This window comes from Pipistrellus hanaki, assembly GCF_964339955.1.
Source record: "Pipistrellus hanaki genome assembly, chromosome: 11".
NCBI lineage: Eukaryota > Metazoa > Chordata > Mammalia > Chiroptera > Vespertilionidae > Pipistrellus > Pipistrellus hanaki.
In genome coordinates this window covers 13,018,240-13,030,578 of record NC_140513.1, presented here as the reverse complement: position 1 = coordinate 13,030,578, position 12,339 = coordinate 13,018,240, and the positions used below count along the sequence as shown (strand labels likewise).

Genomic DNA, 12,339 nt, shown 5'->3' with positions numbered 1-12,339 from the left:
ATGGGATCATTTGTAAAGTTGACCTTCATTCGTCACTAATTTGAGACACATAGTTCTGAATTGTCAGGAGCCAGAGTGAATTTTTCAAGACTTCCAAACATTGAGATTGAAGGAGGCTTGTATTTATTGAAAGGCCGTTGTGTCAGACCTTTCATTGGGCACTTTTCTTATTTAACCCTCAAAATCACCTGAGGAGGAGGCGTTATTAAATGTGTTTTTATAAATGAGGAAATTGAGCCTCATAGAGGTTGCCTTGACTTGCCTAAGATTCATAGAGCCATTGCCTGGGTCCCAGCCCACAGTGACCACTCTAATACTCGTGTCCTTTCTCATCCATTCAACTGGCCCCCACCTGCAGTACTGCTGCCACATGATTGTATGTGCAAACTGGGGGCAGGTGGTCACCAGTCCCACACACTGTCGTCATTTTAGGGAGGGGGAACATGTTGGCGAGGGCTCAGTGTCCTTGCCAGCCGCTCTGGAGCCGGGTCACTGTGGCCACAGTTTCTGTGAGCCACGTTTTCCTCAGTGCCTCCCAGTGCCTGCGGGCTTACTAGGAAGCCCAGTAGAGTGGCATAATAGGGGTGCGCTCTGAAGGCAGAGCCGTGCTTGGGTCTGAAATCTTCACCATTTCACTAACGTTGTGTCTCTGAGAGTCAGTTTCCTCTTCTGTAAAAGGGGAGGTTCGTACATTGGTTGGAAGATTGGGAGGATCATAGGACTAACAAACACGTCATAGACCCTCCATGAACGGTAGTTGGGATCCTGATTATTCCTTGACCTTTTGGCTGAGACGAGGGAGTCCTGTCTTTGTTTTCCTGCCTAGTTTCTGTTTTGTTCCTCATGGAATTTGTGGTGGGTTCCCTGTCCCTTGAGCTCTTGTTTCTACAATTCGGAATAGGGTTTTTGAAGAGTGTTCGGAAACTGATTGTTCTTTTGAGTCCTTGCCAATCTTACTTTAATTGGGGGCTTCATAAGGTTAAAAATATTGCAGAATAACCTTTGTTCCCGCATTTGTTAGCTGTTTTGAAATCGAAGGAGTGACCTTGTACAGTTTCAATTTTTCTAAAAGTATATATACTTGTACAGCTGCAGGCTTTTAAAAATTGTGCTCTGTCACTTTTCCAATTAGTGTTAAGGTCACAAAAATTCAATTCTAAAATGGCACAAGCATTTTCTTTCCCCCTTTTATCAGATACAATTCATTAGTTCAATCCCAAGCCAGGGAGCTCTCCCTTCAGCGGCAGCAGATCAAGGATAGCCATGACATCTGTGTCATTTATCGTCAACACATGAGCATGATGATTAAGGCATTTGAGGAGCTGCTGCAGGCCAGCGACGTGGACTACTACGTGGCTGAGGGCTTCCAGGAACAGCTGAATCAATGTGCTGAGCTGCTCGAGAAATTGGAAAAGCTGTTTCTCAATGGTAAGTGGGGCGAGGCACTGGAATCTTAAGGCCCATCAGTAATCGACCCGGGGCTTCTTGGAGGGCCCAGGGGGAACTGACTCCTTGGCCCCACGTACCCTGTGCTCTGATGAGATGACAACAGGACCACACTCACTGTTTCTTTCTCCCAATGACCGTTCCATGTTCCAAACCTGGGGCCCTGCCTCGGGCTGGCTGGTGGGACACATGGTGAAGCCAGCGGGGAGGTGCTGCCCCTCAGCACCTGCCCCATGGTGGTTGGTTCATCCATAAGGGAAGGTGGAAATTGGTGTTTTGTTGTTGTTGTTGTTGTTTTGGTAAAAAACACATGAGTTTTAAATATTGGCAACAACAAATAAATGAAAGAATCCCAAATGTTTCTTTTAAAATGTATTTTTATTTCAGAGAGAAAGGGAGAAGGGAGAGAGAGACAGAAACATCAGTGATGAGAGAGAATCATTGATCAGCTGCCTCCTGCACACCCCTTGCTGGGGATCGAGCCCGCAACCCGGGCTTGTGTCCTTGACCAGAGTCACACCTGGACCTTTCAGTCCACAGGCCGATGCTCTATCCACTGATCCAAACCGGCTAGAGCTGAACTTTTATTGGTTAAAAATATATTCAATTGGATGGGTGGGAAGAAATCAACCAAAGAACTTGGATGCATATATGCATAATCCATGGACATAGACAATAGGGCTGTGAAGGCCTGGGAAGGGGGAGGGGAGAAATCGGGAGGGGGGTAGAAGAGGTCAATGGAGGGGGAAAAGGGGACATATGTAATACTTTCAACAATAAAGATTATATATTTATATATATTCAAAGGCAAGAGGTAGTCAGAAGAGGGATGAAAGAAAACCTTTGCTAACCATTTGTCATATGCTAGGTACTTTAATAAATATTATTAGTTTAATAAATATTACTATATTAGAATGTTTTTTAAAAATAATTTGCAATTTTCTTAGACCACAACAAAGAACTTCTGTATACCCTTTATTCAGCCTTGTCAGTGGTTGGTATTTTGCCACATTGCTTTATCATTCTCTCTCCTCTCTCTCTCTCTCTCCATACATATACATACACTAATACACACAATATATCTATATATGTAGTATAAAAAGAATGTATGTTTAAATGTATCCTATCCTATATAATAAAAGCCTAATATGCAAATTGTCCCCTTGACCAGGAGTTTAACCAGGAGTTTGATCAGGGGGCAGGGCCGGCCAACTGCCCAAGGCCCCTCCCCCTGGCTGGCCCTATCCCTGATCAGCTCCTCCACCTCAGTTGGGGGTGGGGGTGGGCGGCCTACCTCCTGAGACCCCTCCCCTTCTGGCCTGGCCCAGTCAGCCCAGATTAGGGCTGGCTGGCCAAACCCCACCGTGCACAAATTCGTATACTGGACCTCTAGTATAATATATTAAAAAAATCACAGTGGTACTTCCAATTTCTATTCAGATCCACTGTGTTATTTCTTGCCTTTCTAGCTTCTATATTTGTGTTTCCCTTCTCCTGGCTCTCACAATATCAACATAACTGCTCATTTGCTTAATTCTATAATACACACAGAGTTCCAGAATCGCTTTGCCCATACCCTGGTGAAATACAAACCTAAAAGTTCAGGATTTGTTTATAGTTATTTTTGTTTTCAGGCTAAGGTATTTAGTCAGGTATTAAATTTAGTTATTTGCTTTCATACAGTCTTGTTATTCATTTGAAATACAGTCAGATTTTTGTTTTCTTTCTGTTCATATTCAATTTTAGGGTTCCCCTGTCCTTATAGATTTAACTTAGTTTTATTTTTTGAATATGAATTACATTAAGATGGTTCCAGAGTTAAAACTTTCATTCTTTTAAATTGCTTCTATGAAGTCATTATTTTTGTCCCTCTTCTTTATGTCCGTTAGTATTACTTTGCAGTCTCCCTTCCTCTCTTAAGCCCTCTGGATCGGGGCTCTCAGACATCCCAAGCTTTCCGTCCGGATGGCATTTGCCATAGTCACTAACGGCTTCCACTTGTTGAACCCAGAGATTCGTTTTCAGACTGTATTTCACTCAAACCCACAGAAGTTTTGATTTCTGCGATGCCTTCAGTGAATCAGTCTGTGCCCACCCCACGGGCTGCCCCTTGGAAGCTCTCCCTTCAGCCTGGATTCATAGTCGGGCCAGTGGTCACTCCCTTGCTGCTGCCACAGCTCCAGATCGCCGTTGCCACCTCCCGTGGGTCATCGCAGTCCTGTTCTCCCTGGGTCCACCCTCCCACCCTGGCCCCATTACTGTCCATTTCCATGTAGTAGTCAGCGATCTTTTCGAAATGTAAGACCGGGCAGCCCATTCTCTGCTCACAGGAGAGGCTTTCCTGTGTGAGCTGTCAGGGTTAAGCTAAACAGTGCGAAGCTTGTAGGTCCTCGTGCTCACGAGGATCTGTGCTTGTGAGTTGGGGGCTGAGTCCCCAGAACAGCCTGGTGGGCGGAGGAGCCTGGGCCTCACAGAGGAAGGTCAGTTGCTCAGTCACAGAACTGGGATTTGACCCCAGTCCTTCTCTCTTCATACCTATGGTACAGATGGTTCATGAGGTCTATGTATGTTCAGTTTAATTCCAAGAAAGAACATGGGGTAGCTTGGCCTCTGAGCCCCAGGAATGTTTTTCCTTGATTTTTTTTTTTGAAGAGCCCAACAGCAGGGCTGGTTGCAGACTGATTCTCTAGGACCAGATCTGCGGGCCCTTGAGGGCCGCCAGGGCGTAGGGACACTGGCTTCCCAGCTTTATGGAATCTGCCTTCTTCTGGTGAAGGGGTTCCAAATAAGCGAGCTTTCATTTTATTATTGGAGAATAACGGGCCCTCAAGGTGGAGCTGCCCCTTCCAGGCCCCCGGTGCTTCCCATCTGCCCCTGCAGGCCCTCCACCTGGGCCCGGGAGGTGGGGCTGAGAGAGTGCCCGGCTCCAGCTGCCCTTCCTCGCTCGTTCAGCCACCCCCTTGATTTATTTTTTAGTTATTTACCTTGACAAGCCCGGGGAGATCTCACTCTCTGTTTCCTGCAACGCAGGAGTATTTCAGTCTTGGCAGACAACACAAACACAGAACTGCATGTTCTTCTCCAGAAGGCGCAAAGGTCTGGGAACCTCATTGCACCTCTTTTCCTTGGAGAATAAAATGGAGCAGAGGTGGGTCCTTCTTAGATGCTATCAAAGGTCTGGCTCCTGAATTATGAAATGAGCTTACCACAGACTAGTTTTCTATTTGAGGCAGTGGCATAGCATGAGTTCTTAAAAAATTTAAATATGGTCCTTTTTTTTTTTTTATTAATACAAAGCAGTACATTTATTGTAGAATAATAGATAAGCAAATACTCCTGTAATTGTACCATTTATACTGCAAAACATGAACACCCTGCGTTTATATTTTCAGACCTTTTTTTTTTTTAATACATATTTGTATTTTTTGTGGAAGTAGGACTGTTTGTAATCTCTCCCTTTGTTCAATTATAGATGATAAGCATTACTCTACATTGTGAGTTCTGGTTGCTACTGAGCATTCTTTTGTATGGTGTACCATCATTTATTTAATCATGCCCATTAGATGGACATCCAGGTTGCTCTCAGTTTGGGGCTATTGTAATGAACACTGTGTAGGAGTCTTTGTGCACATGCTTGCTATTTCTTTGTTACTATTTGACTGGTAGAACCCAAGAAGCAGGGTGATAGTGTGGTTTCCTAATGCTTGTCATGAGAGCTGACAAGAGTAGGTCTGGAGCCCTGCAGATTTTGTGAGTATGTGCACTTTTCTGGGGCGAGAGTCTAAAACTTAGATTTTCAAAACAGGCTGGTGTTGCCCAGTGGTGAGTGCTGACCTATGAAGCAGGATGTCACTGTTCGATTCCTAGTCAGGGCACATGCCTGGGTTGTGGGCTCGATCTCCAGTACGGGGTGTGCTCTTGCTGCAGACCCTTGCTTGTTCAGCCACCCCCTTGATTTATTTTTCTGTTATTTACCTAAACAGGCCCAGGGCGATCTCACTCTCCCGGTCTGATGGATGATTCTCATTATTGATGTTTCTCTCTCTCTCTCTCCCTTTCCCTTCCTCTCTCTGAAATCAATTAAAAAAACAAAAACAAAACTACACACACACACACACACACACACACACACACAACACAACACACACACACACACACACACACACACACACAAATGGGCTGAGACCCCAATATAGATCAGGAATTGGTGTTGCAGTCCCAGGTTTCCCACCATTTCCTTGTGCAGGGTACCTCCCAATAGCTTCAATCGGGATGGCAGTGCTTGTCTTCAGGTATGTCTGAGTAAGCCCCGGGGAAGGTGCGAAGAAGATGAAAGAGTTCCTTTCCTGAGTGTGCTTGCCAGGTGCGCCAGGGTTAGCCACATGAATGACAGCTGCTGGATCCTTCTCCTGGGCTCTCCTTTGCCTGCAGGGATGAATACATTTCTTTTAAGGCCTTACACAGTCTTCCTTTTTCAGCCCACTAATCTCTAAATAATGATGTTGATGATAAAGGCGAAACAATGAGGAAGGCTGATCATTGTGGAGTGCTTCTACAATATATTCTGGGCATTGTGCTCAGCCTATGAGGTACTTTTTATCTTCATTTAATGAATGGGGAACAGAGAGGTTGATTTACTTGCTCAGGGTAACACAGGAGATGACAGAGTCTGGATTTGAGCTCAGACATTTGCTTCCACACCCTAACACCCTGACCACAATGGCGTTGTGAGTCTCACACTCCTATCACGTTAGGTGTCTCGGTCAAATGTTTCTGTGAGTCAGGCCTTCTGTCACTCTATTCAAACCTCTCTAATTCTAGAGATTCTGTCTACCTTCTAGGAAGCTTTCCTTGTTCGCCCCTGAGTAGCAGTTTGTTCATTCTCTTTAGTTCTGGGCTGTGTGTAGCACCAGCTGACAGGCACATCTGGGCTTATGATGGAGGCCACGTGCTGGGATGGAAAGAACCAAACCTTTGGACCCAAACCGACTTGAGTCCACCTCCCATTTGGGTCAGGTAGGAGTTGCCAGGTTGTGATGTTTGATCCTAATTCTGCATAATTGGTAGCTTTTGAGCTAGGGAGTACTGTTTGAAAAGAAGCTTTTTAAAATGGTGGCAGTGTACAAGGATGAATCATTGTAGAGAGGAAACTGGAGATGGGTCAACAATTACATGTCTGTCCTGCATAATAATTCTCTTGCTTGTCCAACTGTGCATTTGATAACTACATGTCCTTTAATTTGGAAAGATGAAGTCCCCTCGCTGGCACACAGCCTTTGGGGGTAGCAGTAAGACTGACTTGAGAGATGGGAGCAGTGCTGTCATGACATTCTTCTTCCGCTTTTGGAGTAGCCTGACAGATGGTACCCTGTGATCTGCATGCAGGCAGTTTCCACCGAGAAATTCGCTGCCTCAGCTGTAATGATCTCCATGTGAATCCCACTGTAACAATGTGTCGTTCGGTTTTAAAGAACACTGTTGTGAGAGGGAACGGGTGGAATGCAATTGTGGAGTCATCACAAGCCCCTCAAAGGATCTCTTATTTGAAGAAGAGGAACCCATGCTGCTGGTGGCATCAGGCCACTTCCTTCTTTGGTCATAAGTTTTGTTAGGAATTGAGGAGAGGTTTTTGATAGTTTTAAGATCAGTTTGTGAATGCTTAAAATCTGCCCCAGACCAAGGGTCCCCTACGCCGAGGACTTCCCGAGGAGCGCATGCCCATAAAGAACAATGGTAAGCGAAGCGGGAGGTACTGCTGGCCGGGCCGGTGTGTGTACAACACCCAGCTCTTTGGAGGCCGGGGAGCAGCAGATGGCCCCTCCTCGGGATCTGTAGGGCCCAATCTCATCATCTTCTGAGTGTTGGTGAGCAGCCCCAGTGCAGGTGTGAGATGAAGAACGCTGAGTTGTTTGGATATGCAGTTGTCCCTGCCCGTTCGTGGTGGTCTTGCAGTCGGAACTGCTAGCCCTGGTCTTGGAACCTGACCCAATCAGATAGAGGTTCCCCCCTCGAGGAGGAAGGTGGAGAACAGAGAGGTGGAGCCCTGGGGAGCACCCACCATGGTAGTAGCCAGTCAACGCCTTCCAGGAGCCCATATATCACGTCATTGCAGATGTAAGCGAGAAGATGGAGACGTAGATTGTGGTGGAGCTAACTGTGGGAATGTCTCCGTGTCCCTTGCTAAACAGGAACCTGCAGGAAAGGAGGAGAGAGTGTGCATTGGGCAGAGCCGGAGAGTGGAAGCAGTAGACCTCCTGAATTTTCACTTGTAAAATGGAGATGCTGACACTAGGTTGTGAGGCCTGTTCTTTAATATCAGTGGCTATTAAAAAACCATCCTCACTGCCCGGCTCCTGGTCGCTCAGGCCTGTCTGGTGCCCACAAAGCCCTGCAGTGGGAGGTGGCTTTCAAACACAGGGTATATGGCTGTGACCTGCAGCCCAGTGGCTGGCATGGCGGGTGGAGTGGGAGCTCTGACAGCCCCCCCACCCAGCCTGAGTTCATCCGTGGTAACCACAGATAGAAAGCAAATGTGCGGATCTCCAGTGATCTCTTCCTGGGACTGTGGCGTTGTGAACCGTCCTTTAGGAGTTGTTTTGAAAATGGTGTGTGTGGTGTAGCTTAATTGTAGGCTCATTTTTCAGGTATGGCTACGGAAGGCTTTGTTTTGTTCTTTAGCCACACGTTAGTTTCTTCAAAGAGCTCATCTCAGTCTGCAGTTTCCAGAGTTCTGAAGTATTTTTCAAATAAAGTTGTTAGTCTCTTTGAAATCTGGGCTCGTGTGCCTCCTTTCAAACAGCAGGTGAGGACCTGCAGGGGAGAGAGGAGGATCTCTTGCCCAGCTGTGCTTGGTTTCACTTTGTTTTCTTTTGTCATCTTCCCTGTTGCAGACACTGGCTTTTTCAGCGGTAATCACATACTCCTTCCCCTAGTAATCTCTCTTCTGAGAGCCTTTCCCAAGGAAACAATTTAAATGCAGATAAAGCTGCATGCACAAAGATGTTTATTTCATTTTTTTTTAAATAAAAGTGAAAAATTGTAAATGACCTAAATGTCAAAATGGGACGGGCAAAATCGTGGTATGTGCACGTCTATACTGGAATATTAATGTGGCCATTAAAAAGGATGTTTCTAAAGCACATTTAGTAAGAGAAATGCTTATAAGTATGAAGTGAAAAATTCAGTCACAGTATCCTATCCCCCATGCCAAAATGCATGGACAAAGAATGGAAGAGACTGGATTCAGTGACACGTGCATAGTGGGTACCCGAAGGACAGTGATCTTTTTCTTGCTCCTGTTATCATCCTATCCTGTATAATCCTATATAATAAAAGGCTAGTAAGCAAATAGACCGGACAGTGGAATGACCAGTTGCTATGACACTCACTGACCACCAGGGGCAGACACTCAGTGCAGGAGCAGCCCCAGTGCAGGGTAACACAGGAAGTGGTAGAGTCTGCTCAGCCAGAAGCTGGGCTCAAGGCTCAAGGCTCAAGGCTGGCGAGTGCAGCGGCAGTGGCGGGAGCCTCTCCTGTCTCCACAGATGTACTGAGGATGTCTGTGGGAGTGGAGCGGGCCTAAGCCATCAGTCAGACATCCCCCGAGGGCTCCTGGACTGTGAGAGGGCACAGGCCAGCCTGAGGACTCTTTCGCCCCTCCCCCTCCACCCCAAGTGCATGAATCTCGTGCACTGGGCCTCTAGTTTCCTATGAAGAGCATGTGTTCTGCTAGTATCAGAGTTTTAGAGAAGGACCGAGAACCTGCATCTGTGCCATTGCTTTTAGCTTCAGTACTTTCACTGTCCTCTAGAACGGAAGCCTGAACAGTGTGAGGAGTCTTAGTCCTAATCATGGTCTTGGTAATCCCACTTTAAATACCTGGGGTTGCTATAAAGAATGATTCAACAGATGGAATAGTGTCTCTGCACACGTCTGAGCAAGAAATCATCAGGGAACACCTTTTAAAAATGTTTTTCTTAATGTTATTTCTGCTTCTAGGAAAATCAGTAGGAGTGGACACAAGTACCCAGAGTGAACTGATAGAGAGGTGAGTGTGTTGAGTTTGATAAGTGGGCTGCAGGTGTGGTTTGTCTGGGTGTTTTTAATATTCCTGCTCCCTCCCCATGGTAGTTTCCTGCTTCTTGAAAATAAAGCATAAACACCTGTAAAATGGAGAATTGCCACATTAAACCAAGGGGCCATGCAGTGTGTCCTGCAGCCTTCATCTTCATTCAACTGATTCAGACAGTCTTTGCTGAGATCCAAAAGATGAACATTGAGGGCTAGTCCATTCTTGATGCACGGGAAATGTGGCCCCTTTAAGCAGTGTGGCTGCTGCATGAAATGTGAGAGTTGAGGTTAGAGAAGCAGGCAGGGCCTTGTTGGGCTTATCCACAAATACTGTGTTAGGAGTTCAAACTTTGTTCTGTAGGAAGAGGGGAGTCTCTGAAGGAGGGTGAGCTGGCACTACACATGATCAGATTTGCCATCTGAAAGGCAACGGCGGTTCTTGGAGAACGGGCGGAGGGAGGCAGGGAGCCTCCTCAGCCATGTGTCACCCTTCCTTCCTGACAGGCTTGTTTCCTTCCTTCTGTTCTACCTGTTTCAGCTGGAGGCTTAGCACTCACACGGGCCACTCCTAAGCTAATTAAACGGGGGCTCTTGGCCCATCCCGCACTTTGCCAGGCAGCGGGAAGCCCACGCATCCATCACACTGTCTGAGCAAAGTTGCATCTGGTGTTTACCTGTTAATGAATGCATTGCAGCTTTGGAGTCCTTTGCTCTTGTCTGAGTTTATGAATAATGAGACAAGAAGTAATAGGAAAAAGTGGGAGAAGAAAAAAAGCTTAAATGAAGGAGCTTATCTATAATGGAGATTCACATGGGCTTTTTACAGAGTTCAGGATGTTTTTTCTCCTGGCTTAGCTTGCCTTTGGGAAATACAGGTTAATAACCAGATGATTGCCAGTATGGAGATATTGGGCCACAAGGGTTTTGAAGTTTTTAAACCCCTAAGGCCACTTCATGAGTTTGAGCTGGTCTCCCTCATTCTCCTGGGGCCTCAGAGGCAGGCAGACCTGGGTTCAAACGTGAACCCCATCACCTGGGAGCTGTGAGACAGCAGGCAAGTTTTATGGGACTCAGTCTCCCCAACTCTAGGTGCGAATCCTACTCCCTACTTCACAGGGTTTCTGCGAGGACCGAGTAAAATAGTTCATCTCATCTGCCTGGTGTGCCACGGACTGTGCCCTCTCTCAGGTCTCTCCCCCTGCTCCAAACCCAAGCCCCTGAGCCCTTTTTGTCTGCTGAATGCCCTTGCTGAAAAACGCTCCAAGGAAACAAGGGGCTCCACACAGCTAAGGGCCCGTAATCTTAAGTGTTCTGAAGGCTTGGCCCTTGGGATCTTAGACTTCTTTCTCACTCCCATGGTCAAGGGTTGAGGAAGACCGCTTATCCTACCAACATATTCTACCGGAGTCTCCTGAGCCTGCGGCCTCTCACGCGTTGTCTGATTGTGAAATGTCCGAAAAGTCCTCCTCCTCACAAGACCAGAAGCAAGACAGCGAGTCTGAGAGGACTTCAGTTTCGGGGAATAATTTTTCTCAAGGTAAGCTAAGCTTTACGCAGCATTTTAAACATAACATAACCAAGGTTTCCTGGCTTAAGCAACAGTTTGTCATCTTGCCGTGGTAAGCCGAGTGTGGTGACATTTGAATATTTCTTTGAGAGAAGGAGATTCTTGGTGGGCCAGAGCTGGACACTCATAGTGTCATTTATCACTGGGGAAAGCGAGGGTTGTTGAAAGTGTTGGTGACTGGGGAAAAGCCATTTTTGTTTTTTAAATAATGACTTCTTAGATGACTTGCCATTTCCTTCTCTTCTAAGTAGGCAGGCTGGGAACTGGGGCTAATTTCCTTTGTTTCTTTCCCACTCTTCCTAAGGCAGGGGCTCTAGGAAGACTCTTCTGCTGTGAATTGTACAGAGATCACCTAACCCGTTAAACACTTTATAATTCTGTAAATCTGCTGTGTTTCTTTCTCGTGGAACCCCTGGCCCATGGGTCGGCCCCTTGCCCTGCCTCTGATCATGGAGCCATGGGCTCCCGAGGCCCCACCTGCCTCTAAGCCCCTTTACCTCTTCTGTATTTGCAGTTCGTTACATCCTGTTGGGGTATTAGGTAGGGCTTAGTGTTTATATTTCAATGTATTTCACAAGTTCAAGGAACAGTATAGACCAGAACAGATAGACCAGGGACTGGACCTATTTTCCTGTAAAAGGCCAGAGAGCAAATATTTTAGGTTTTGTGGGCATTTGCTCTTTGTTTCAGTTATTAAATCCTGTTGTTGCAGTAAAAAGCAGCCACAGATAATATGTAAGCAAATGATGTGGTTGGGTTCCAATAAAACGTTATTCACCGAGACAGGTGTGGGTGTATTTGACCCAGGGCTGTTTTCTAACCCTGGTATAGACTCTGGACCTCCGCTGGCTTCTTCCGGTCTCTCTTCTAGCGGGTTCTTTGCAAGGAGCCCAGAGTGGACCCAGAGGTCCTTTGTTGACACCTGATTACACAGCAAAATGGTTTTCAAAAACTAAATCTTTTTTTTTTTTTTTAGGCAACAAGACCTCCACTCACCCCTCCCACTTTTTTTTTCCAGATGAAACTTTACATGTGGGTTCAGTGTGTAAAAAATCCGAATGGAGGCTTTGTCCCCATGGTGGCCTCCCAGGCTCCCCTAGGACACTCAGGGTCCCGAGGAGCACAGTTTGAAAACATATAATACCTAGGGCATGAAGTACACATGCGTGATGTAACTCAGGTCTCAGCTGGAGCCTCCAGTAGCTAGCCCCCTAGATTTGCTTTCTTTGGGTTTCTGGCTATACCCCTCTACGATT

General features: G+C 46.4%; 1 protein-coding gene across 2 annotated transcripts in view; it reads left to right on the top strand.

Annotated features, from left to right (window-relative positions):
* CDK5RAP2 (CDK5 regulatory subunit associated protein 2) overlaps positions 1 to 12,339 on the top strand; it is a 135,791-nt gene that overhangs the window by 99,888 nt on the left and 23,564 nt on the right. For both annotated transcript variants that reach the window (XM_084899172.1, XM_084899173.1), the window contains exons 23-25: positions 1,196 to 1,428; positions 9,445 to 9,493; positions 10,881 to 11,053. In XM_084899172.1, the coding sequence (XP_084755298.1) occupies positions 1,196 to 1,428; positions 9,445 to 9,493; positions 10,881 to 11,053 (455 nt within the window). The remainder of the gene's footprint in view (positions 1 to 1,195; positions 1,429 to 9,444; positions 9,494 to 10,880; positions 11,054 to 12,339) is intronic.